This window comes from Mesoplodon bidens (assembly GCF_964165515.1).
Source record: "Mesoplodon bidens genome assembly, chromosome: 1".
Lineage (NCBI taxonomy): Eukaryota > Metazoa > Chordata > Mammalia > Artiodactyla > Ziphiidae > Mesoplodon > Mesoplodon bidens.
The window spans coordinates 149,908,153-149,935,714 of NC_138176.1; the positions used below are offsets into that span (position 1 = coordinate 149,908,153).

General features: G+C 42.6%; 1 protein-coding gene across 2 annotated transcripts in view; it reads right to left on the reverse strand.

The window, feature by feature from the left end:
* Positions 1-9,210: 9,210 nt before the first annotated feature.
* Positions 9,211-27,562, reverse strand: part of PGCKA1 (PDCD10 and GCKIII kinases associated 1) — an 86,989-nt gene continuing 68,637 nt past the window's right edge. For both annotated transcript variants that reach the window (XM_081238803.1, XM_081238802.1), the window contains exons 3-4: positions 12,257-12,310; positions 9,211-11,217 (exon numbers count right to left, since the gene is read on the reverse strand). In XM_081238803.1, the coding sequence (XP_081094929.1) occupies positions 10,290-11,217; positions 12,257-12,288 (960 nt within the window). In that variant the 5' untranslated portion in view covers positions 12,289-12,310 and the 3' untranslated portion in view covers positions 9,211-10,289. The remainder of the gene's footprint in view (positions 11,218-12,256; positions 12,311-27,562) is intronic.

The following is a 27,562-nucleotide window of genomic DNA, read 5'->3' on the forward strand; positions in this document are numbered from 1 at the left end:
TCCTCCCAGACCGGGGCACGAACCCGTATCCCCTGCATCGGCAGGCGGACTCTCAACCACTGCGCCACCAGGGAGGCCCCCATTTCTTTTTTTAAAATTAATTTATTTTATTAATTTATTTCTGGCTGCATTGGGTCTTCGTTGCTGTGTGTGGGCTTTCTCTAGTTGCGGCGAGCGGGTGTTACTCTTCGTTGCGGTGTGTGGGCTTCTCATTGTGGTGGCTTCTCCTGTTGCAAAGAATGGGCTCTGGCCTTCAGTAGTTTGTGGCACATGGGCTTCAGTAGTTGTGGCACGTGGGCTCAGTAGTTGTGGCTCACGGGCTCTAGAGCGCAGGCTCAGCAGTTGTGGCGCACGGGCTTAATTGCTCCATGGCATGTGGGCTTTTCCCAGACCAGGGCTCGAACCCATGTCCCCTGCATTGGCAGGTGGATTCTTAACCACTGAGCCACCAGGGAAGTCCAACTCTATAAACTTTTAATTTAAATACTGTACAGTTCTTGGTTTGTCTCCTGGACAATGGCTGACATCATGAAAATCTTAGAGCCTATGATCATATGGCTTCATAAATGGGTAATTTAAAACTTTTGATTCTATTCTAGGCATGAACGTTTAAGACAGGGAGAGCACATTAGTTAATGAGAAGAGACCAGCAACTCTCTTTGGCCTGTAAAAATCTTCCCTTGTTTATACAAGGACCAAAGTTTATATGTACCAATCTTGATAGCTTTAGAGCTATTTTGGAGAATGAAGAAGGATGAGTAGAACCTGGAAATGGAATTATTTTTGTGGGATTTTCTTCTAAGGTTGGTAACTGCTGTCAAGAGAAAACTTTATGGTTTTGTTTTCAAAACAGCAAGAGCCCCACTAAACAAATATTCTAATCAGCCTGTCCTCCAACTGTCTCACTTATGTGAATTGGGAATGTGTAGATTTGATAAGGGAAATGAGTAAAATTCTTTGTCTACCTTCTGGTCTCTGGGTCATATTTTACCCTTGTTTCCTATTAACTATTCCAAAATGCTTCAAAGCTGAAAATACAGAAGTCTCCTAAAAAAATCAAGCTCAAAGTGTGAGATGAGGGTGAACACTAGCGATGAGTGGTATTGCGGAGGTATTTTCACGTTTGCTTGTATTCTAAGTGTATGGCTCACATGCACATGTAGGCCGTGTATCTTGTTGAAAATCTTAGTCCAGTTTTGTCTATTTAGAGTGCTTTTATAGATAGTTCATTTGAGCTTCTAAGTCGGTGGTTTTCAAAGTAGGTTTCACATAACCCAGGGGTATGGGAAGAAAATATTAAAACCCGGATTGATATTTGTTATGTTAATACTGCTCTACAGAGTATATGGCATAGTACAAGAGGACGGTATGTTTATTTGTAAACATACTTCTATTAGGGGTAGGAGTGTGACATTTTTTACTGATAACTGGTGCAAGATCAAAAAAGTGTGGCAAGTCATGCTCTAGTCTCAGAGTTTCTCCAAGTGTGGCTGGAGAAACACCCACATCAACTATGCAGATGCTGGGGCCCCACCCAAGACCTGCTGAGACCCAGCAACCTGCTTTTATAAAACAAGCACCCTGAAATTTGAGAATGTCTGCCTTCCACTTGGGATATAGGAAGGATCCCCATTTTACAGATGAGGAAACTCAGGCTCAGGAAAGTTAAGAAACTTAAACCCAAGGTCATACAATGAGCAAGAGGCACAGGTTGATTCCACCCCAGGTTGATTAGGGTTGAAGAGGTGCACGAGTGTGAGTGCCCGGCCCATGCTGTGTGGTCAGAACCTCTGAAGACCTGGAGGTCACCACGCATGGCTTCAGGGGTTAATCGCGGAGCCAACCCCCATGTACTTTTTCTACCATGAGGCACCAAGAGAAAAGTGACATCTGAGTCTCATGTCACAAATACACACCCTTTCCTTCTTTCCCCTCCAGGATTTGAAAGATTGAGTTCAAGATGACTGAAAAATGTGGTAAGCCAAGTTTCCCACTGCTTGGCCCCAAACATTGGTTTTCTTAAGGTTTTTGTCTCAGTTTGGGAGTAAGTTCCTCAGGGTAACATGACCTTGTGACGGAGACCAAACCTCCACTGGCTACTCAATTCCACTCTGTGCCCATCTTTCCACAGACAACCAGGCAGCCTCCTTATTCAAACGGAGCAGGGCTGCTGGAGTGAAATGCGTGACTAATACATGTAATTTATTTTTTCTCATATTCATCTAGACTGTGCTTCCACAGCCCTGCATTTATACCTTTATCACAATATATCCCAATCTCACAGTTAGCATTCGGAATCTTAATCAGCTGCATGATGTCTCCTCCACTACATGTGAAAAGCTTTTAGTCTTTCATTCAACAAATAATGTACTGAGTCTCACCTGTGCCACACACCATCTTAGATCTAGGCAAAAGATGCTTGTTTATTATAGTCACTTTAGTTGAAAAAAAAATTGCTAATGGTCAACTCCAAGCATATTTAATAGATTTGCCTAGCATGTTGTTTCTTAGAGTGGCTGAGAGTGCTTCAAAAGTCAGCCTGTTATATGTCCACTATAACCTAATACATTGGAGGAACTTATAAATTTAGTACATAAATAAATGAGTAACTTATTTCCGTAAGTTAACAGAGAAAGCGTTTACCATGAAAAATAAATGTCAGTTGTCTCTGTTTAATTATCACCAGCTCTAAAATAGCAGGTTTTAAAAGGAATGAGGTTTACTCTAGAAGAAAAAATGAATAAACAGAAAGCAAGAATTTCCACATTTTCGTCGAAAGACTCATTGTACAAATAGGAGTCCCCTTGATGCAGAATAAAGTTCAAGAGCAGAGGCCACGTTCCTGTGACTGCACACAGATGACAAAACTAAGGAAGTCAGATCTGTACTCATGTACTTGCATTTGGTGCTTCCTTCCGTCTTCCTAAGGCCTCCTGCTGGGAGATACTGATGAAGAGTTAAGATGAGAATGGGTGGGGGATAGGCGGGCAAGGTGGCCTTGGGGATCAAGAGATACAGACTACTACATATGAAATAAATAAGCTACAAGGACGTAATGCACAACACAGGGAATACAGCCAATATCTTATAACTATAAATGGAGTATAACCTTTAAAAATTGTAAATCCCAATGGACAAATCATCCAAAATGAAAATAAATAAGGAAACACAAGCTTTAAATGATACATTAAACAAGATGGACTTAATTGATATTTATAGGACATTCCATCCAAAAACAACAGAATACACATTTTTCTCAAGTGCTCATGGAACATTCTCCAGGATAGATCATATCTTGGGTCACAAATCAAGGCTTGGTAAATTTAAGAAAATTGAAATTGTATCAAGTATCTTTTCCGACCACAATGCTATGAGATTAGATATCAATTACAGGAAAAGAGCTGTAAAAAATACAAACACATGGAGGCTAAACAATACACTACTTAATAACGAAGTGATCACTGAAGAAATAAAAGAGGAAATTAAAAAATACCTAGAAATAAATGACAATGGAGACACGACGACCCAAAACCTATGGGAAGCAGCAAAAGCAGTTCTAAGAGGGAAGTTTATAGCAATACAATCCCACCTTAAGAAACAGGAAACACCTCGAATAAACAACCTAACCTTGCACCTAAAGCAATTAGAGGAAGAAGAACAAAAACATCCCAAAGTTAGCAAAAGGAAAGAAATCATAAAGATCAGATCAGAAATAAGTGAAAAAGAAATGAAGGAAACATTAGCAAAGATCAATAAAACTAAAAGCTGGTTCTTTGAGAAGATAAACAAAATTGATAAACCATTAGCCAGACTCATCAAGAAAAAAAGGGAGAAGACTCAGATCAATAGAATTAGAAATGAAAAAGGAGAAGTAACAACTGACACTGCAGAAATACAAAAGATCATGAGAGATTACTACAAGCAACTCTATGCCAATAAAATGGACAACCTGGAAGAAATGGACAAATTCTTAGAAATGCACAACCTGCCAACACTGAATCAGGAAGAAATAGAAAATATGAACAGACCAATCACAAGCACTGAAATTGAAACTGTGATAAAAAATCTTCCAACAAACAAAAGCCCAGGACCAGATGGCTTCACAGGCGAATTCTATCAAGCATTTAGAGAAGAGCTAACACCTATCCTTCTAAAACTCTTCCAAAATATAGCAGAGGGAGGAACACTCCCAAACTCATTCTACGAGGCCACCATCACCTTGATACCAAAACCAGACAAGGATGTCACAAAGAAAGAAAACTACAGGCCAATATCACTGATGAACATAGATGCAAAAATCCTCAACAAAATACTAGCAAACAGAATCCAACAGCACATTAAAAGGATCATACACCATGATCAAGTGGGGTTTATTCCAGGAATGCAAGGATTCTTCAATATACGCAAATCAATCAATGTGATACACCATATTAACAAACTGAAGGAGAAAAACCATATGATCATCTCAATAGATGCAGAGAAAGCTTTCGACAAAATTCAACACCCATTTATGATAAAAACCCTGCAGAAAGCAGGCATAGAAGGAACTTTCCTCAACATAATAAAGGCCATATATGACAAACACACAGCCAGCATCGTCCTCAATGGTGAAAAACTGAAACCATTTCCACTAAGATCAGGAACAAGACAAGGTTGCCCACTCTCACCACTCTTATTCAACATAGTTTTGGAAGTTTTAGCCACAGCAATCAGAGAAGAAAAGGAAATAAAAGGAATCCAAATCGGAAAAGAAGAAGTAAAGCTGTCACTGTTTGCAGATGACATGATACTATACATAGAGAATCCTAAAGATGCTACCAGAAAACTACTAGAGCTAATCAATGAATTTGGTAAAGTTGCAGGGTACAAAATTAATGCACAGAAATCTCTGGCATTCCTATATACTAATGATGAAAAATCTGAAAGTGAAATCAAGGAAACACTCCCATTTACCACTGCAACAAAAAGAATAAAATATCTAGGAATAAACCTACCTAAGGAGACAAAAGACCTGTATGCAGAAAATTATAAGACACTGATGAAAGAAATTAAAGGTGATACAAATAGATGGAGAGATGTACCATGTTCTTGGATTGGAAGAATCAACATTGTGAAAATGACTCTACTACCCAAAGCAATCTACAGATTCAATGCAATCCCTATGAAACTACCACTGGCATTTTTCACAAAACTAGAACAAAAAATTTCACAATTTGTATGGAAACACAAAAGACCCCGAATAGCCAAAGCAATCTTGAGAACGAAAAATGGAGCTGGAGGAATCAGGCTCCCTGACTTCAGACTACAATACAAAGCTACAGTAATCAAGACAGTATGGTACTGGCACAAAAATAGAAAGATAGATCAATGGAACAGGATAGAAAGCCCAGAGATAAACCCATGGACATATGGTCACCTTATCTTTGATAAAGGAGGCAGGAATGTACAGTGGAGAAAGGAGAGTCTCTTCAATAAGTGGTGCTGGGAAAACTGGACAGGGACATGTAAAAGTATGAGATTAGATCACTCCCTAACACCATACACAAAAATAGGCTCAAAATGGATTAAAGACCTAAATGTAAGGCCAGACACTATCAAACTCTTAGAGGAAAACATAGGCAGAACACTCTATGACATAAATCACAGCAAGATCCTTTTTGACCCACCTCCTAGAGAAATGGAAATAAAGACAAAAATAAACACATGGGACCTCATGAAACTTAAAAGCTTTTGCACAGCAAAGGAAACCATAAACAAGACCAAAAGACAACCCTCAGAATGGGAGAAAATATTTGTAAATGAAGCAACTGACAAAGGATTAATCTCCAAAATTTATAAGCAGCTCATGCAGCTCAATAACAAAAAAACAAACAACCCAATCCAAAAATGGGCAGAAGACCTAAATAGACATTTCTCCACAGAAGATATACAGACTGCCAACAAACACATGAAAGGATGCTCAACATCTTTGCTCATTAGAGAAATGCAAATCAAAACTACAATGAGATATTATCTCACACCAGTCAGAATGGCCATCATCAAAAAATCTAGAAAAAATAAATGCTGGAGAGGGTGTGGAAAAAAAGGAACACTCTTGCACTGATGGTGGGAATGTGAATTGGTACAGCCACTATGGAGAACGGTATGGAGGTCCCTTAAAAAACTACAAATAGAACTACCATATGACCCAGCATTCCCAGTACTGGGCATATACCCTGAGAAAACCATAATTCAAAAAGAGACATGTACCAAAATGTTCATAGCAGCCCTATTTACAATAGCCCGGAGACGGAAACAACCTAAGTGTCCATCATCAGATGAATGGGTAAAGAAGATGTGGCACATATATACAATGGAGTATTACTCAGCCATAAAAAGAAATGAAATTGAGCTATTTGTAATGAGGTGGGTGGACCTAGAGTCTGTCATACAGAGTGAAGTAAGTCAGAAAGAGAAAGACAAATACTGTATGCTGACACATATATATGGAATTTAAGGGAAAAAAATGTCATGAAGAACATAGGGGTAAGACAGGAATAAAGACACAGACCTACTAGAGAATGGACTTGAGGATATGGGGAGGGGGAAGGGTAAGCTGTGACAAAGTGAAAGAGCGGCATGGACATATATACACTACCAAACGTAAGGTAGATAGCTAGTGGGAAGCAGCCGCATAGCACAGGGAGATCAGCTCGGTGCTTTGTGACCGCCTGGAGGGGTGGGATAGGGAGGGTGGGAGGGAGACGCAAAAGGGAGGGGATATGGGAACATATGTATATGTATAACTGATTAAATTTGATATAAAAAAAATTGTAAATCACTATGCTGTACAACTGAAACATATAATACTGTACATCAACTATACCTCAATTAAAAAAAAAAGAAGAAAAGAGATAATCTTGCCCTTAGGGTCAGGGCAGAGGAAGACAGAAAGAGGAAAACGGTGACTGGCTAATAGTTACTGAACGTGGACAAATGGGCGTGTGCTAAGAACCTGAAATTCTCTTTAATCCCTTGTGGATCTGCTTTTACAGTTATAACGGTATGCTACCATCTGCCTTGGAAACCAGGGGAAAACATCTAATTTCATATTTGTATGATAGCTCAACTATCAGTAAAAAGTGAAATGTAACTTCCTAGCTCAAGAAAACTACATGTAATATAGAAATAATCTTATATCAAAATCAAGATTTAACATGGTAAATATCCATGCAATGCAGTTTGCTAAGATCAAGGAGACTGTGATGTCCACTTCTTTATATATATATATATATATATATGTATATATTTAATTGGAGTATAGTTGGTTTACAATATTGTGTTAGTTTATACTGTACAGCAAAGTGAATCAGCTATGCATATACATATATCCCCTCCTTTCTGGATTGTGATGTCCACTTCTAATCAAAGCCAGTGCCTTACATTCAGAGTGCATCTATGCTGTCAGACTGTCCAGAATGTTTGAAAAGCATCACTATCACCAGCATCACTTTTGATAAGGGGTGGCACCAGGCTGCAGAAAGAAGACACTACACAGAGCAGGATTCTCAGCTGCTAGACAAGCTGCAGGAAAAAGCTAAAATCTGGAGTTTCTTCTCAACCTAAAGATTCTGACATTTGCCCTGATGTCCTTTGGTGGAGCCTAGATATTGGGGCCAGGGCTGCTTTTAGCAAAACACATGAAATTCTGTTAAACTTTTTGAAGCAGTTATTCACATATAAAGAATCTTTAAAAGTCGAGAGTTTTTAATCATGGTGAATTCTCTGTAGCAGTCCTAAAATGTAAAATTAGGTAAACATGTAAATGCAGAAGTGTGTTTCTGTGCCAGGGAAAGAGACTTGTCTGCAGGAATACCTCACCTTCCCCTTTCCTTGTCCGATTTTTCTTCTTTCATCCTTCTGTTTTGGAGATACCCATGGGAAACTGGGAAGGCTGTAGCTGTCCAGTCCTCTTTCCTCCTTGAACCAAAGGTTCAGACCCCTCCTGTGTCACACTAACTGTAAATGATATCGTTCAATCTCTTGCAAATCAGCTCTATCCCGGGCTTTTGTGTTTTGAGGACCTGGTGTGGAAGACTGTAAGCAGACCATCTCATAACTCAACGTCCATTCTCCCCCTTCTCCGTAACTGAATCCTGAATTTAGTTGGGAAAGCCATGCTCATAGCTAGAAAGGTAAGACTTCCTAGCCTTTCTGGCAGCTGGATGAGACCAGTAACCAGATGTTGACCAATGAGAAACAAGTGGAAAGGTTGAATTACACTTCTAGAAGGTCCTTAATAGAGAGGGAGTGAGATCTTCTGACCCGTTATTCTTTTTCCTGCATGGAAAGCAAATGAGTGACTGGAGCCCCAGCAGCCATTGTGGACCACGCAGTAATCTTGAGAAGGAAGCCAAGTGATAGAAGGAACATAAGTCGCTGATACCATGGCATCCTCTACCAGCTTGGACTGCTACCTCCAGACTTCTTTTACATAAAAGGTAAATAAATCTCTATTTCTATAAGACATTTATCACATGCAGCTGGACCTGATCCCAACAGGTACACTTAGGAAATTGTTGAAGGAACCACTTTAAAATATTAAGCATCTGGTGTACTAAATAGAATGGTAAACCAACAATGCAATTAGCAATGCCAACAGTTTAGCCGTTAAAAGCTCTGAGTGACCTTATATGTAGAGATGGCTTGTCATCAAGCAAACCCAGGGAAATGGTCTGTTAGGCTCAGAAATCATGTTTATGTTGAATAATTACCAAAATGGAGTGATGACATTATGACAGTCTCTAGAAATACATATTATTATTATTCTCAATTAATGGGCAAATAGAAGGGATACATTACTTGCCCAAGGTCACATGCAAAGCTGGAAATCCAACCAAGGTCAGATTTCAGAGCCTGTGTTATGAAACACCATAATAAAGCATCCTCCATGTTCGTATTTTTCTAAATACTCTTGACCATCCTCTAAATTCTCCATCAAGCCATGTCTAAATGGCTGTCCTTGTTTATAAATTAGAAGGCTGAAACCCAGAGAGGGCTATTCATCCTAAAGGTCACATCTGCATAGGTAATCATGGTATCAAGAGTTTGAACTACAGAGACAGAGAGTCAAAGCCTTTCTTGGCAAACCAACCTAGTCTCCTCCTCACCTGTAATTTAATAGTCTAGCTGTTTAAATTGAAAGAAACATCAAGGGCCACTAATGCTCAGTCTGGGAAAATTAGAAGCACTTTTTTTTTTTTTTTTTTTTGTGATACGCGGGCCTCTCACTGTTGCGGCCTCTTCTGTTGCAGAGTACTGGCTCCGGACGCGCAGGCTCAGTGGCCATGGCTCAAGGGGCCCAGCTGCTCTGTGGCATGTGGGATCTTCCTGGACCGGGGCATGAACCCGTGTCCCCTGCATCGGCAGGCGGACTCTCAACCACTGAGCCACCAGGGAAGCCCTAGAAGCACTTTTGAGTTAAGACACACAGACACATATGTTGCTATATTTTAATCACAATCAGACATTAACATGGCACAAAACACTCCATCTATCTCTTTGCTGCTCCAAATCTCATGAACTTAAAACCTGAATTTGACACAAGCAGTTTAAATAATTATTTTGACCAGACTCCCCAATTCCAAAGGAGATTAAAAAGTAATAATGTAAAAAAATTAAGGTCAAGGTGTCCTGATATCACAGCTAATGACTAACCATGTGTTTACGGGCGGCTCGTGCTCCACCCTGAAAGCTGCTGAGCTTCACCCTCAGTCCAACAAGTGGTTAGTTATTAGTTCCCTGGGTGATTGTCCCTGAAGGTAAACCATACATTAGGCACTTTAAGTGGGGGTAGTTACCTTTCTCAGGTTGGGTATAACGTTTGGCTCTCAAAAGCAAGATAGAGAATTTATAGTCAAACAGAATGTTCTGTGAATCTGTGCCCTTGGGATGAAGCGCTGGGACATCAGCGCATCCTCAGGGACATCTGCACCAGATGTTCTGGGGGAGTCGTGAGGGGTGCCGAGCAGGCTGTTTAATGTCTGCATGCTCTGTGGACACGAGCACTGTGGCCCACTCTTTTATTCTCGTGTCTCGAGTTTTAGCCCATCTAGACGGTGGTACTCTCCATATTTAACAAGCGGTGTGGCCCAGGCGCTCACAGCCATCAGAACAGGTGCTGGGTGTCAACCACCGGTAAGGCTGCACCCATCTGCGCTGCAGTCATCAGCTCTGTGTCTAAGGAGCAAACCCAGCCCCATGTACGCCCAGCGCAACGCTGGCTTCCTTGCCGGCGCAAAGCCGCTCCCCTACTCTGCCTCATCCACATCTTCTCCCGCAGTAGCTGCCTCTAAAGCGGCCAGGGCTTCGGCCACCTCCGCGTCCTCATCCGCCATCTCCCCACTCGCATCTCCAGGGGAGCCCTGGGTCTCCTCCCACCCGTTTCTCGAATCGACCACAGGCACGTCCTGAGCAGGATCCTCTTCTTTAAAGTACACACTTAGAACTTCAGTTGCCACGGCCTCGTTTAACGAATCCCAGCTCCTCTTCACCGAGAAGGGCATATTGAAACCACGCTCCCCCGCCCCGGGGTGAGCGCCCTGCCGGGGCTCCTCCTCCGTGTGACTCTTGAAAAGACAGTCCTTTTCTTCGCGATCAACGTGATCAGCGTCGTCGTCGGCTGAGCCCCACAGCGGAGGGTAATCCGGGGCGGGTATGTGGAGGACGTGGTCTGGGACTTCCCAGGCGGGGTGCCCTGCCGCGCAAGACGTGCTGGAGTCGCCATTTCCGATGACACGGGTCTCTCCTGAAGCCAGCAGCACGCAGTCCGGTTGCCTGGCACTTCCTCCTTCAAGGAAGGGCCGAGTCGTGTGACCCTTGTTTGTGGCACTGGCCCAGGAGCCCCTGTCCCCCTGGGGGCACCCGGGATCGCCAGCGAGCTGCGCAGCGGGGCCGAGGCCATTGACGGCCCCGCCAGTCTTCTCAGCGCAGGGTCCCCCCGCCGTGTCCCCCCGGAGAAGCGGTCCTTGGGGCGGCCCGCAGGGCTCCTGCGGAGCAGCCGTTTGGGTCCTGCTCGCGGTCCTCTTGGAGCTCTCGCTCGGAGGGTCATCCTTGTGTACCAACACTTCGAGGCTCTGTTTGCCTTTTAACTTAACGGCATCGTCTTCATCTAACTTGCAGCTGTTTACTTCGTTGACGTAACCAGGGGAGGGCACTTGAACTGGATCGAAGAGATAGCTGGGGTGAGAAGAAGGGAGACCAGTCGGGTTAAGTATTAACTTTATTAATAACTAACTTTCATTATTAATATTTCTACTACAGGCTCCGCTGTTTTCTACGATTCCTGTTAATTTCCGTGATTACTCTTTAAGTCTATATGTGTGCCTCATTAAATATATATAGTTGGTATAAAAATGTTCTACCAACTGGAAAAAGATCTTAAGAAGGGATTCAAAAAAGGGCAGGAAGAAGTTACAGAGCAAAGTGGGTCATGAAATTGAAAAACAAACAAAAAATGTAAATAAATAAAACAAATATCCAACAACAGGAAAATAACTGGTTAAGAACTGATGGTTCAACCCCTCAATGGAATATTATGTAGTCATTAAAATATGAAGTCTGGACTGGCATGAAAGATACTTACAATAAATATTTTTTTGAATAGAGCCTAATATCAGATTATAATTATAGTAGAATAAAACTTATATATGTATGTAGGTGTGTGTGTGTGTATATATATACCTATATCTATCTACATATAGATCTATATATAGATAGATATAGATACGGAATAGAACTAACATAATAAAGATAGTTTTGTTAAGGAAGCAAAATCATCAGTTAATTTTTCCCCTTTATTTTATACAGAATTATATTCATGTTGCCCAAATTTTTATGAAATAGAATCTGGACAAAATAAAAAGCACATATGTGACTGAGGTGTTTTCAGTGATGCCATTTCAGGCACCTTCTAAAACTCAAACTTTTCTTTGCATTGAAGCTCTCTGGAGAAATGTAAATTCAACCCAAACCAAATTCAGCCTCAGAGAAAGACAGCGTTCCCAACACACTCTGAGCATTGCTCAAAAAAAGTTTAAAAATCCAGGCCTCGTGTTCTTTTAAATGACATTAAAGTGGTTCCAAACTCTTAATTTCCTGGCAATGGTGGTCATGCCCCAAGCTGGGTGAATGCATTGAACCCATGCAGGGTGTTTAAAGTGCTTGCATGGTAATCACAAATTCCTCCATTCGGATGGGACATTTTGTTCAATGTTACCTTTGTAGCATTTTACAGCACCTGCACCCCATCTGGATTACTTTTTGTTATCATCTGGAAAAAAAGGCATAAAAAGGAGAGAACAGAGTGAAGGACATTTTATTTTATTTTAAAAATAAAAAGTGTTCGTTTTATTGTAGGAAGATATTAATTCTTTGAAATCAGAGTGAAAGGGTTGTACGATTTAATTCTATATAAATGACTGAATATACAAAGTGTCAAATATAAACAGTAGTGTAAAATAAATTGGCAAAAATCATTATTCAACCAGTAGCAATACTTTAGACTACCATTTGAAAGATCTTCTATAAACAAAGAATGGAAAAATACTGTTATAAGATTTTACAGCACAGAATTGAATTCCATCCTAATTCATTACTATTATACTTCTTCAGTATTAGTGGACCCACATTATCTCCAGTCAATTCGTTGTGTTTATCGTGTGAACCATCACAGGCAGGAAACGTCTTAGAACGCCAACACCTACAATTAGCTGCTTTAGTAAGACACAAATCTTCAATGTTTATTTCATTCACCACTTTGGGATTTTCCTTTTGTATTTTAAGATTAATCAAGTTATCCTTCTGCTGCTTTTTCTTCAGGAGGAATGGACGAACCGCAAGGTAGTGCAAGTACACCGAGGAAAGGCAATAACCAAAGCCATTCTGAAACTGTGAGCTGGGCGATCCCGGTAATGCTCTCGGGGACTGGGAGCTGCTTAAGATAACGCGGGGAGCTGCACCTTCAACATGCGGACCGCGGACCGCGGCCTCCAGCACCTTCCCGGCCAGCGGCGCCCGCTCCTCTCCCGGCCCCGCCGGCGGCCCCGCCGCTTTCTGGCCGAGCTTCGGGCGCTTGCGCGGACAGCGGAAGCACCAGGCGGGCGCTCTCGGCCTGGACTGGGCCGGGGAGGCTGAATGACATTTTAATAGGAATTAAGTTTGCTTTTTCTTTCCAAGATACCCTCAAAGTTAGTAGAGTTACAATTTTTGGCAAAAGGATAACGTGATTCAGGGAGGGCACTGGTTACCCGGAATACCTTCACGTATCTAAAATCACCGATTCAGAGTTCTCAAACATTTATTTACACTTGTCTCTTGTGCCAGACCTTTCCCCAACCCTGGGAGTTATGCCATCTCCACTTTGCAAATGAGGAAAAAACAGGTTGACGAATGCTAGGGAGAGAAAGGTGGGACTGAAAAGAATCTGTGCGTTTTCTCTTCCATTGCCTTCCACAAGCGACATGGACTTAACCAGGGTGCAGCCCCCGTGCAGCAGCAGATGGTGTAAGAGAGTGGAGAGGTTTCCACGCCAGGGGATTGGCTACTCAGTATTAAAAGGTGTCAGGATACAGCAGCTGATCTATACGTTCCATGTTACAGACCTGAGGAGATTAGAGCTCGAGGGATCATCACAAGCTTTACTTGGACTAAACTGCTCCTGTTTTGCTTTTCCCACCACGAGTCCCATCCCAGCTACGAGCCATGGACTCCACTCTCTGGCAGTTCAAGGACACGCCCCTTCGGGCTTGCTGGTGGCAGATGGACTCATGTCTTTGCTTCTTTCATTTCCCACCTGCCCTCTGTCCCCTGGCCTCTCCCAAGTTGCATTTTTTCCTCATGATTGCCCTCTGAATAAAATCTTCTCTTCATGTAAAACTGACCACACTGTTCTGGTCTTTTCTGTGAAAATCCTAAAAATTAGTATGGAAGAAACTTTAAGTCATCTTCCATCTCTAACAGCTACAACCTTTAAGAAGACAAGCCAGTGACAGAATCTAAAGCCCTAGTCCCTTTCTCTCCATAAGATGCATGTGCTAGGGAGAGAGAGGGATCGCTCATCGTCAGCTGTGTCACTGCTTCCTCTGTTCTCTCTCCTTCCTTTCAATCATGGATGAATTTCCCAGGATGCTACTTCATAAGCCTTTAACCACAGAGAAAATTACTGGTGCTTTTTAAGAAGTATAGACTAGTTGGTTGGTTAGAGGAAACTAGATTTACACCCACCCCCCCCACCCTCCCCCCGCCAAACACACAAAGATATCCAACATCCACATCCTAATCTCTGGAACTTGTGACTGTTACCTCATGTGATCAAGAAAGAAAGTCTTTGCATATGTGATTACAGATTTGAGATGGGGAGATTGCCTGGATTATTTGGTTCAGGTCCCAGCTCTGCCATGTAACTTTGGGCCTCAGCTATTTCATCTGTAAATGGGGATAATGATGCATCTACCACATAGCACTGTTGGAGATTATACGAGTTAATATTCATAATAAGCATATACTTATTACTCAGCTTTGTCTGGATACAGCATGTTTAAAAAAAAAGACAGAAGCTTTGCACCTAAGAAAGAATCTAGTTGTCATGACATACATACACATACAAACAAGAGCATTAACAATACCAAGTAATACTTGTTTCCAGAATAAGGGCCAAATGGTATATTTCTATCAGCTGTGGCACCAACTGAAAGACACACACCCCAAGTACAACAAGAGTTCCACAGAGAGAGAAATCATTGGTGGCTTAGCCAGCAATATGTGTACAACCTTTTCCTTTTTCAATGCACTCTCAATGTAATCACCCCATTTTCCAAGCCCAGGATTTTGTTTCCAGCCTCTGCTCCCCACTTATGTCCATTTGCTGCAAATAATTTATATATCAGCTGGATAACAGGTCCAAGAGCCCCCTGTGCGCTTCCTCCCCACCATCAGCCCCTCCCTTCCCCACTTGCGCCCTCAAAATCTGGCGTTTCCATGCTTGCAGTACCTTTGTTTATCTTGGAATCTGTTTTTAAAAAGTCAGGAGGATAGGAGGCAAGAAAAAAAGTCAAAGAAAAGAAAAAAAGGGCTTTGGAGTGATTGAGAGGGGGCAGACTACAGGTCTTAATAATGTAATTGAAGCAATCGTGAGATGTGAATTACTGAAAAATGTCAGGCAGGTGGGTTCCAGAGTCGTAGGTAGCGAAGGTTTTCTTCTGGAAAGAAGAAAGAACGAAAGAGGCTTGTCCTGAGCAACACCTGGCTCTCCCAGCGTCTCTGAGGCTGACCAAGGTCATCCTGACCCTGAGGCATGCTCGCCAGGCTGGCTGGCTGTCCCCACCTTCTGCTGCTGCGCTGTGGCCACACAAGCAACCTGCCCGGAAGTGAGATTACTGCTGAGATTTAAGAGCCCAACTCCAGAGCCTCTGCTTCCCTGTTTCTAGGAGAACTGACATGTCATCTGTGGCTTTCACCACCCACCCCTTTCCCTGGAAAACCACAGGATCTGTATTTCTTCAAAGCCATGTAGTTATAAAAGGTGTTTTGATGACTCTCCCCTTTCAAGTCAAGTTTACAGTCACCCCCGCCACCCGCTGCCTCCCTTTAGGGTGCACCCCCTGGGGTTCCTACAGACCTGGTCCCGTACCGAGGGCCACGCTCTGTGCCTCTCTCTCCCCAGCCCAGCGGAGGCAGCCTCTTCCTGGTTAGAGGTCCTGCCCTCTCTCACCACCCTGTGTTTTCCTTCCCCAGCGACATTCCTTCTCTCAATAAGATAGGCTCCAACGTCAAAGGTTGGGTGACCGCTGACGAAAAGGGTGGGGACTAATGCATTTACACACAACCCCTGCCTGCCTGTGTCTACAGTGATTCTTCTTTCTATGATGATTCCTAACATCAAACCTGATCTGTTTCTCTTTTCATGTGTCCCTGCTACACCACATCTTGCTTTTAGCGAGGAGGTCTCCCATCTCCAGGTGCAAAAAGGAAATACTCCAGGTCCAGCGTGGCACACGGACATGGGGAAAAAATATATGCTCTTCTGAAGTAAAACCGAATTCAAAACAGGCAGTCTGTCTCTTTCTCTCCCCCCTCACTTTGACAACATCTGGCTTAAAGGTGAGAACTCAGTTGTCTGGGGCCCTTTATTATGGAGCAGAATCAGAATTTACTTTCTCTTTGGAGTGTAAAAGAGCAACAGAGAAGCAAAAGGCAAAGCCTTCGCAACCATCATCTGGTTTGCGCAGGAGAAAGCAAACACCGTTAGGATGGTGTGTCCACCCACTGCTGGCGCCTGCCTGCTCCTGGACTCCTGTGTTGGAGGCTGACTCTTGTCCTGTGTTTCATGTTGAAATTACACAGTACTGTGTTTGAAGATGGGCATGTTAAAGCCCCATCAGTTACTAGTCAAGTCCCCTTGCAGGAAAATCTGGTTTCACAAGGGAGTTAGTGATGAAGGCGGGGAGAAATGGGGAGACTGGGGGAGGCAGGAGTTTTGCAATCAGACAGAGAAATGGACTGAGTATCCATCAGGAAGTCAAGGAATATAAAAAAAGGCTCAACCCAGCTGGAAAGGGCTGCCTTTCAATAGTGATGATCTTAAAGAATGACAGGGGGGGCCTCCCTGGTGGCGCAGTGGTTGAGAGTCCGCCTGCCGATGCAGGGGATACGGGTTCGTGCCCCGGTCTGGGAGGATCCCATGTGCCGCGGAGCGGCTGGGCCCGTGAGCCATGGCCTCTGGGCCTGCGCGTCCGGAGCCTGTGCTCCGCAACGGGAGAGGCCACAACAGTGAGAGGCCCGCATACCGCAAAAAAAAAAAAAAAAAAAAAAAAAAAAGAATGACAGGGACAGGTCAAATGGACACAGGACCAGCTTGCAGGGGTTCTACTGGCCAAAAACAGAACAACATGAGCATCAGAATAAATACTAACATAAAGGATTATAATCCACTGAATAAAACAAGGGTCTATGAATCCTTAGGATATAAATCTAAAAAGGGGAAAGCTCTGACTTACAAGTAGACAGTCAGCTAACAAACATACACGGAATAATGGAACTAGAGAAATCACCATTTGACAGCCATCACAGTAACAGTTGATGTAAGCAAGAATCATCAACAGATGCTGAGACCAGGGGGTGAAAACTTGAGGAGAATGGGATATTTAGTCTCAAAGTAGCTCCCCACCATATGCTTAGGGGTAAAATAGTATCCTTACAGTGGAGAAACCTGGTTCACAGCACCTAAATCAAATAATCAAGGGTAACATCGTGAGTAACGAGACTAGTCAGCAGCCTCGGATGTGATACACTGAGAACTCAGAGTCACTTCTGTGATTTTTCTACCAAAAGAGTATAATCTGGATTGAAGCAGGAGGCAACATCAGTCAAACACAAATTATGGGCTATTCTGCAAAACAACTGGTCTGTACTCTTTAAAGAAATGTAACTTTCTGAAAAACAAAGACAGACTAAAGAACTATTCCAGATTAAAGGAGACGGGGGCTTCCCTGGTAGCGCAGTGGTTGAGAGTCCACCTGCCGATGCAGGGGACACGGGTTCGTGCCGTGGTCCTGGAAGATCCCACATGCCGCGGAGCGGCTGGGCCCGTGAGCCATGGCCGCTGAGCCTGCGCATCCGGAGCCTGTGCTCCACAACAGGAGAGGCCACAACAGTGAGAGGCCCACGTACCGCAAAAATAAATAAATAAATAAATAAATAATAAAGGAGACGGAAGAGACACGACAACCAAATGCAATCATGATCTTTTTGTAAGAGGTCATTATTGACACAACTGGTGAAATCTGAATAAGGTCTGTAGATTAGGTAGTAGTATTAAACCAATGTAAATGTCCTGATTTTGATTATTGTTCTGGAGTTATATAAAAGCATGCCCTTGTTCTTAGGAAATTCAGAGTGAAGTATTTAGGAGTAGAAGGGCATGGTACCTGTAACTTATTAAAATGATTCAGGAAAAAGATTGTGTGTGTATGTGTAGAGAAAGAGAGAAAAATAAAGCAAATGCTAACATTTGGGGACTGTGACTTTATGAGGGTCCTTTGTACTTTTCTTGCAACTTTTCAGTAAGTCTGATATGATGTCAAAATCAAAAGTTAAAAGGAAAAAAAAAAGTGGGAAGTTAAAAAAAAAAAAAGCACTGATCTGATGTCTGTTCTTGCTCTGCTTGTCCCTGGGCTAGGACCCATTACCTACAGGAAACCATTGCTATTAAGCTATTCCCTATAAAGAAGCACATGGAGAAAAGTCTTGGAAAGGAGCTCATCAAAAGCCCACTGGCCTTTCTGGATTTAGCTGTTATTCTGAGTACGTACTAAAGACCTTTCCTCAATATCCAGCCCCAGGCACTAGAACACTGAAGGAAAAGATGCTTCCTGTTCTTGGGCTGCCCCATCTCAGAAGGGGACTTATAGTCTAGGGCACTGGTGTTCATCAGCTGTCGGCCTCCTTACTGAACACAAGCCCCTCTCAGGCAATGCCTAATCCACGGCAGCATCCAGCTTGCTTGGAGCACATCACACCTGTTATTCAAATGAAGGAATGACTGGTGAGTGACAGGTGTGAATGAATGAATGGTGAGTATAAGCTTTTATAAGTGATTCCAGTAGAAGGTCTACCTTTTCCATGATCAAATCTCACTCCACCCAGTGGTCCAAAACCAAAAGCCAAGTGCATGACACGAACTGAGAGAGATGGGAGGAACCGTCGTTCCTCTTCCCAGCTTGGGAATTACAGTTATGTAAATCCAAGGGTCAAGGACATCCTGCTTCGAGGGCTCTAGTCAATGAATGAGCTTTCAGAGCAGCTGCTGGCAAGTGGTTTGAGTTGATAGAAGCTGCAGTGTTTGGAAGAGACATAATAAAATTAAACGCTTAAATTTCAACTCTGTTTTGAAAAACCAACTTGCCAGTGTTTAGAAAACAGTCCAGGATTTCACCTTAATCTGGTCAGCAGGTAAAGTTGAAAAATATGTAGTGAGTCACTTCTGGGTACTGACCTCTTAGACTCAAGAGGATTGGATAAAAATAACTACCACACACTGAAGAAACCACCAGGTGCTTTATAAAAGAAGTTGAAGACTGCCTGCCCAACTCCACAGACAGTATTGAATCTATAGTGGAAAAAGGACAAGAAGATAATTCTTGACTACTACCCAATCTCTTTCCTCAGCAGAATCATATCCTCCTTTCCGGGAAGGCTTTGAAAACTCTCTGGGTCAAAATTTTCTGGTGTGTTCCCTTTTCTCCTAAAGAGGTTGAACTTTAGTGATTTTGGAGAACTGGAAAGACTATAAGAAGACTGTTATTATCAGCACCATCAAATAGTCCATTTGACGCACTCCCAATAGTCAATGTGCTACCATATATGTATCAGCATCACTTAGAACTGGGTTTGATGGAATATTTGTGCAGAGGTGTGTTCAAACCCCTGCCAAAGGGTTCCCTGGTCAAACAGGTTTGGAAACAGCAGAGATGAAAGATGAACACATTCATAGTTATGAAAAAGAACGATTTCACCTTGTTTAACTCAGTATTTTCCAAAATTATTTGACCACAGAGCTTTTTTTTCCCCCCATAAAAGATATTAACAACCAACAGAACTTGTGTTTTGTGGAACTTTGGGAAAAACAACTGTCATGACAGTCCTAATTATCAGGAGGGGTTTTACACCCCAAACTAATTATTGCCAGGTGGTGGGTGGTGTTTTGGGTGAACTCAGCCAGGCAAAGTCTGTGCCAGGTGTAAGAAATCCACCTTCCAGCAGTGGCTTCATCATCAACCATGTGGATGTGGGAAAGTTGTGTAATCTCCTGATTCCTCAGTTTCTTTACCTGCCCAATGAGTCCATGACATCAAAGCTCTCTTCCAAATCTAACAATCGAAATGGTGAATCAGCGAAGGAAGGTTCCTCCCCTCATGACCCTCTCTCTGACTTGGCTCACACACAGTTATCATTGAACACTGAGACAAGGCAGGCACAAACATCACCGTTTTGCAGGTGGGGAACTCTGCTCAGTGGTGTGTGAACTACCCCATCCCAATATTGATGGACTGCATTTGAGTCCCAAGTCCACAGTCACCCCAACCGATGATCCGGACTGAATGCACAGAGCTTCTCCTCCTGTTTCCTTCCTTCAGGCCCCAAGTTCTCATCTCATTCCCTTAGGTCTGCAGCTCTTTGAAAAGGTCTCCTTGGCTTCTTTGCCATAGGGTCCTGCTGACCAACGCCCTGGAGCCTTGAGATGGGGATAGTGTGTGTAACAGCAACTTCCCCGGGAGGGGCGAGGACTCAGGTCAGGGGGACTCTGAGGGAGGAGGAGGAGCACCTGCTGGACCTCCTTCACTGGGATGCGCTGGGGGAGTGTGTGTGTGTGTGTGTGTGTGGCAGGGCTGGGGTATGTGCGTGAGGCGAGACGTATAAGCATCTGAGAAGATTTATCACACCAGCAAGTCAGCACAGTGGTTAAATGAGTAATTTAGGGCCAGAGTTGTGGGTTCCAATTCTACCTCCACCATTTATTAGCTTTGTGACCTCTAGGTAAGTTTCTTAGCCTCTGCGACCTTTAGCTGTCTAATCTGCAAAATGGGAATGATAACAGTTCCTGCTTATCAGGATTGTTTTGAAATTTACATGAGATAAAAGTATGTGTGGCATTTACTGTAATGTTTGGCATCTTGCCAGTACTTATTAATGATTACAAGTAGTTAACATTTGAGTGTTTAATATGCATCAAGCACTGTTTTAAGAAATTTCAGTTCTTAAATGAAATTTAAGATTGAATGAATTGAATTGAATGAATCTTAGATTATTACTTTACAATAATCCTTTAAGGTGGAAACTAGTAATTATTATTATTATTATTTTGGCCGAACCACGCGGCTTGTGAGATCTTAGTTCCCTGACCAGGGAATGAACCCAGGCCACGGCAGTGAAAGCGCCAAGTCCCAACCACTGGACCACTAGGGAATTCCCTATTATTTTTTTAATTGAAGAGTAGTTGATTTGCAGTATTACATTAGCTTCAGGTGTACAGTGTAGTGATTCAATATTTTATAGATTGTACTCCATTTAAAGTTATCACAAAATAATGGTTATATTTCCCTGTGCTGTACAATATATCCTCATTGCTTATCTATTTTATACATAATAGTTTTAATCCCATACCATTGTCTTTCCCCTCCCCCCTTCCTTCTCCCCACTGGTAACCACTAGTTTGTTTTCTGTATCTGTGAGTCTGTTTCTGTTTTGCTACATTTGTTTGTTTTACTTTTTAGATTCCACATATACATGATATCATATATATCATATTTGTCATATGATATCATATTTATATATCAGTATTTGTCTTTCTCTGACTTCTTTCACTAAGCATCATACTCTCTACGTCCATCCATGTTGTTGTAAATGAGTAAATGTAAATTTCATTCTGTTTTATGGCTGAATAATATTCCATTATATATATCACACCTTCTTTATCCATTCTTCTGTTGATGGACACTTAGGTTGTTTCCATATCTTGGCTATTGTAAACAGTGCCGCTATGAACATTGTGGTGCATAGATCTTTTTGAATTAGCGTTTTATTTTCTTTTTTGGATATACACCCAGGAGTGGAATTGCTGGGTCATATGGTAGCTCTATTTTTAATTTTTTGAGGATCTTCCATACTGTTTTCCATAGTGACTGCACCAATTTACATTCCCACCAACACTGCACAAAGGTTTGAAGCCAGTATTTTATAGATAAGTAAATGGACATAAAAGTTAGAAAGTGGTACAGTGTGGCTATTATTAATGCTGTTGTTATTGTTTTCATTATTATTACTGCCTGATTATATACTACTTATTATATAATATTTATATATTTCATATTATATTAATATAATACCTCTTGTAGGTTTTGTTGTTTTCTGAGTCCACTGCATTACACAATAAGGAGCAGCTTGTGATCCATTAGCTTTTGCAAAAGGGAACTGGATCCTCTTGATTTGGGCTCTGATAGAATTTCATAGGTGTGGTTTCATCTATTGGCCACCAGATGGCAGTATATAGTGGTTATTTAATTTAATTTCAAGGGATGGACTTGGTATGGGAAAGGCCTCAAACACAGAATTAAAGGCATAAATAGTGTAGGTGCTTTGCCATGTGGTGAACTTAGGGAGTAGGTGATGTGGTAAATATTCAGACAATTATTGTGTTAAGTCCTGGTGGCCATGGCACCACCTTATGGCAGGGTTTCGTCCAGCTCTGGCTGGGCATGGGATTTATTCTGTAGTCTGGCCAGACCATGGCGGGGTCAAAAAACTCTGGCAATTCTATAGATGCCTCTTTTCACACAAATGGGATCTGTCTTTCTGGACAATAATTCTGTGGAAGAGGCTTCAGGAGGATGGAGCCTATGGGCTGTGGAGGGGTTCAGTTTCTCCCGTGTTAGCTCTGATGCTGCTGGGTCTGCCCGTTTCACTGCTCCTTCCCTATGGCCATTCTTGTGCTGCCCTAGGCCCCGTGGGCTGCCCATGGTGTGAGCTGGTCTTGGGGCCCCATCTTCTGGATGAGGGTAAGTGGCCATGAACTAGGAGGTAAAGATAAGCTATAAAATAAATATGGCCCAATTTGAAAGTTTTTGTGGAAGAAGCTCATTATTTTTAATTTAAAATAAATTCAGAATATTGTGTTTGAAAAGGCAAAATTTGCATGAATTATTAGAATTAAACAGAAGGCTTTTTTTTTTTTTTTTTTTTTAGAGAGAGGAAAGTGAATGTAAAGAAGGGAAAAAACCTGATATAAGCACGTGACAGTAGCTATAACAGAATAGAAGAAGGGAATAAGACAGAAATTCTGTGAGGGTTGTTGAATAGAGTTATCATTCATCTTTTTGTTGTTGTTGTTGTTGTTGTTTACTTTAAAAAACTATTGATAGCAATTATGCCTGCATAGTTTATTTAAATTTTGTGAGTTTTTTACACTTACCTGCAGTAATATTTGTGTAAAAAGTCAAGTATCCATTTATACTTAGTGCTGATACTAAGCTCTCTATTCTGTGTCATTGATCTACTTTTGCCAAAACCACTGTTCTTATTACTCTAGGTCTGAAATATGTAATAACAGAGAAAGTTCTTCTATCTTGTTTCCTTAAAAGATGTTTTTGGATATTTTTAGCTCTTTGCAATTTCATATACATTTATTTTTTTAATTTAATTTATTTTTTTATACAGCACGTTCTTATTAGTCCTCCATTTTTTTTTTTTTTTTTTTTTTTTTTTTTTTTCGGTATGTGGGCCTCTCACTGTCGTGGCCTCTCCCGTTGCGGAGCACAGGCTCTGGACGCGCAGGCTCAACGGCCATGGCTCACGGGCCCAGCCGCTCTGCGGCATGTGGGATCTTCCCGGACCGGGGCACGAACCCGTGTCCCCTGCATCGGCAGGCGGACTCTCAACCACTGCGCCACCAGGGAAGCCCCTAGTCCTCCATTTTATACACATCAGTGTGTACATGTCAATCCCAGTCTCCCAGTTCATCCCACCCCACCCCCACCCCCCGCCGCTTTCCCTCCTTAGTGTCCATACGTTTTTTTCTCTACTTCTGTGTCTCAATTTCTGCTCTGCAGAAAATTTCAAATTCTGTTGGTAGCTTATGGTCAGCCCTCTAGACCAGTTCCTTCTTCCTGTACTCTTGGTGGGAACAGTTCTAGGGAAAGTTTGAGAAGCTATGCCTCTATTCTCTGGACTGTAAATTCCTGGGAGTAGGCTCCTGTCTGGATCAGATGAGATGCAGCTCATTATTGAATAAAGACTAGGGTGTATGGGTGAGAGGGGCGGGGATCCTGGTGAGCACTTTGAGAGGCAGAGGGCACGGGGTCCATAAGGCATCCTCCTGGGTCTGTGCGGGCAATAACTCGCATTTCTAACAAGCTCCCAGGGTGCTAACGCTGCCCTCTGGGGACCACACTTTGAGAGTTCCTGCTTTACAGCTTTATGGAAATGAAGGCAGGCAGGGCTCTTTGTTTTGCTATGTTGCTGGTTGGTCTAGGTGAGCTCTACTTAAAGGGGAAGGATTAACACCCTAAGAACGCTTGTGGCTTGGGCAGTTCCTGGCAACAGTGAGGTGGCTACAATTACCACTGGCCCCTTTTGGTGGCTGATGATACGGCCCAAACCAAGTTGGCCGAAACTAATACCTGTAGTCACTACTGCCAACTGCACTCCCAATTGGTGCAGTTTACAATCCTGTTAAGTTTCTAAAAATTTTGTCTGTTTTTCAGAATTTGCTTTTTAGCATTCTTTAATTTATGTTCTTTTATTCTTCTCTACGGGTGTTATGACAGGAAAAAGTTAAAATAAACCACGTGTCCAATAATAGGGGATCAATCTGGACAACCTAAATGTTTACTAACTGAGGAACAGATGAAACAAACCCAAGACATTGGGCTGGTCCACTGCCTGTCTGCTCTTAGAGCTCACTCAGTTTCTCAAGGCACTGTAATGCTGACGAACCCTTGCCCTCTGGATCTGGGTAGTCTCACCAGTGGAAGGTGCTGGTGGAAGACTAGAGGGGGAGGATGGGGGATGTCAGGGTATGTTTCCCTTTCTCTCTACTTTGGACAGTATGCTGTTCATCCTGGTAGTGGCCAGATCTCCTCCACAGCAATAGATGCCCAAGAGCCCCACCCTCCACGGTGCCAGGTAGAACCATGGTGCCTCACAATGGCTCCAGCCATTGCCCCAGCATCTGGTTCTGTGTCTCATCCTGGGGTGGTAATGTCTCCCTGCCTTGACCATCTCTGTGTTGTCTCACCATCTCATTTGGTTTTCCAGCTCTTCCAATACCCACATAACCCACTATTATAATGTCCCTCTGTCTGAAAGGAAGAGTTCCCATTCCTGGCTGGACCTTGCCTAATACAAATTATATCCTGGTCAAAGGCTTTCTAGCTAAGTTATTAAGTAATATACAATAACAGTATTGGACTCTGTAAAAATTGGTATTATCTATCGTATAGGTTGCTGCTTGTTGCATACCTAACAGGGGAGGGGATGTCCACAGTGGCTGGGGAAGGGACTTTAGCCCCTCCATCAACTCCATCAAGTTCTCTTCCCTTTCCCACCCCAAATCAGTCTGTTTGCTGTGTAATGTAACTTTCAGACAAGTCTCCTATCTTCCCTTCCAAGCTCTTAAACTCTTCCTATATATATTCTAAAACTGCCACTGGAGAAAGTATAGGGGACACATGGACCTTCGCACTATTTTTAGTAATCTTGTGAAAGTACTCAACATCATTCACGCATGTGGGTGACGGCAGTTAATATATGTTTCGATGTTCCTCATGTCTGCTAAAATACGAAGGGTATCTCCTATTATTCACATGGGCACCTGGCCGTATTAACCCATTCCCTATTATCAATGTAGTGGCAGGAAGTTTATTTTTTTATTTTTATTTTTTTGGTGGTACGCAGGCCTCTCACTGTTGTGGCCTCTCCCGTTGCGGAGCACAGGCTCCGGACGTGCAGGCTCAGTGGCCATGGCTCACGGGCCCAGCCGCTCTGCGGCATGTGGGATCTTCCCGGACCAGGGCACGGACCCATGTCCCCTGCATCGGCAGGCGGGCTCTCAACCACTGCGCCACCAGGGAAGCCCAGGAAGTTTATTTTTAATATGCCCCTAAATCCTTCAGTGAGTCTCTAATTCAACAGTTTAAGACAAATATCTAAAACTCTTAGAGTTGGTAATTCAGATATCACCATGTGCTTATCAATTGCTTTTGAAGTATGCCTTGAGGAAGTCATGCAAATTATCACAGACAGCTCTGAAGTGAAAGAGACGTTATAGAGAGCTCAACTAATCACGTACACAATCTCACTTAAAATGACAATTTATCATCAATGATACGGGCTTAGGTATTTACCCTGAATTCTACTACTTGGCTAGAATCTTGTTCACTGATGAACCAATATACCATATCATTGAAAACCAAACCAAACCAGACCATTATCGGGGATAAATGACCACAGCACCAAGATTCAGACTCAACTGAAGATGGGGGCAGGCCATGACCTTCTGGGTGTTTTTTAGTTTCAGGGAATATGAACAAGTACACTTTGGAGAATCTTCAGATGGTACAAACAGAGTTTATTTGAGAAGAGGATTTAAAAATTTTGAAGTGTAGATGATGTGTTTTCACTTAACACGTGCAGTTCTATGTCTTTTTCATGTGGGATTCAGTGGCCCCCTTCCTTCATACTCTTGACCACCATAGTAACCGTATCATCGGACAAAACTCATCTCAACTTAGCTTGGTGGGCTGATCTTGACTCTGGCTGATTGGAAGCTCAGAGTCACCAATCTTTAGTAGGGAATCTGCTTAAAAACATCCGAGACACTCTTGCATTAGTGCATGATTGATTTCATTTTTACGGCCACGTTAACAGAAGGACTGGTCAAAGTAAATGTATAAAATCATATATGGGTTTAGAAGAAGAGGAGGAAGAATTTTAAGATCCAGGACACAGAAGACAGTCTGGAGTGGGCTCTGGAGTCAAAATCTGGACTGGCCTGTTCTAAGCTGGATGACCTTGAGTAAGCTGCTTAACTTCTCTGAATCTCAGCTTTGCCAACCATTAGACAGGGGAAACAGTAACATCTAATTGTGCAGGGTTCCTATGAGAATCACATGGCTTACCCATGTGATGGGCTTGGCAAAGTATGACTGGCAAGTAGTAGGTTCTTAGTAAATGTGGGCTGCTCTCATCTTCATGGCCATCGTCTATGAGAATATTATGTAACCACTGGCTTAATGACTTTCAGACACTGTGAATAGAAATGGGTTATGTTCTGACCAAATTCTCCCTGAAACCACATGGGAATTAGGCGTGTCTCCAACACACAGTATGTCTCCAACGTTGATAAGTAGCCTTATCTGGGAGGTGGGAGAAGTCTGGAAGAAACCTGAAGCACTTAGAAAAAGTTAAGTTCTGGAAATGATGAGGAAGTTGCAGAGGAGGCGACGTGGAGAGACGTTTATATAATACGGTCTTGTAAAGCTATAAATAATGATAGTTTTAAAAGCAAGCACAGCTCAGGGCTGGATGCCTGCAATGAAGTAGTTCTGGGTAATTCCCAGTATCCTAGATGCCCAAACCTCAGCGAATCTTAGAGAACATCCTACCACCCAACCACCTTATTTTATAAATGTGCTTCTGGCCCCAAGGCTGGAAGCATGGACTGGTCAGAGGACAAGAAAAAACAGATTGTCCCATGTTTGCAGAAAACCCTATATGTGCAGAATTGGGTCACCAATGTTTCTCTGAAGTACAGTAAAAATAGTTTTTGCACTTGAAAAGACTGAGCATGGTTCTGAGGTCTCAAATATCCCTGAGCACTTAACTGAGGACAAGACACTCTGCTAGTAACTAGGACACAAAGAGGTAGAGATCTCTGCAGTTTGTTAAAGGGCTCACCATCCATCATTCATGCATCAAATGTTTCCTGAGCACCTGTTATGTACAGGTACTGAACTTGATTCCAGGGAGCTGA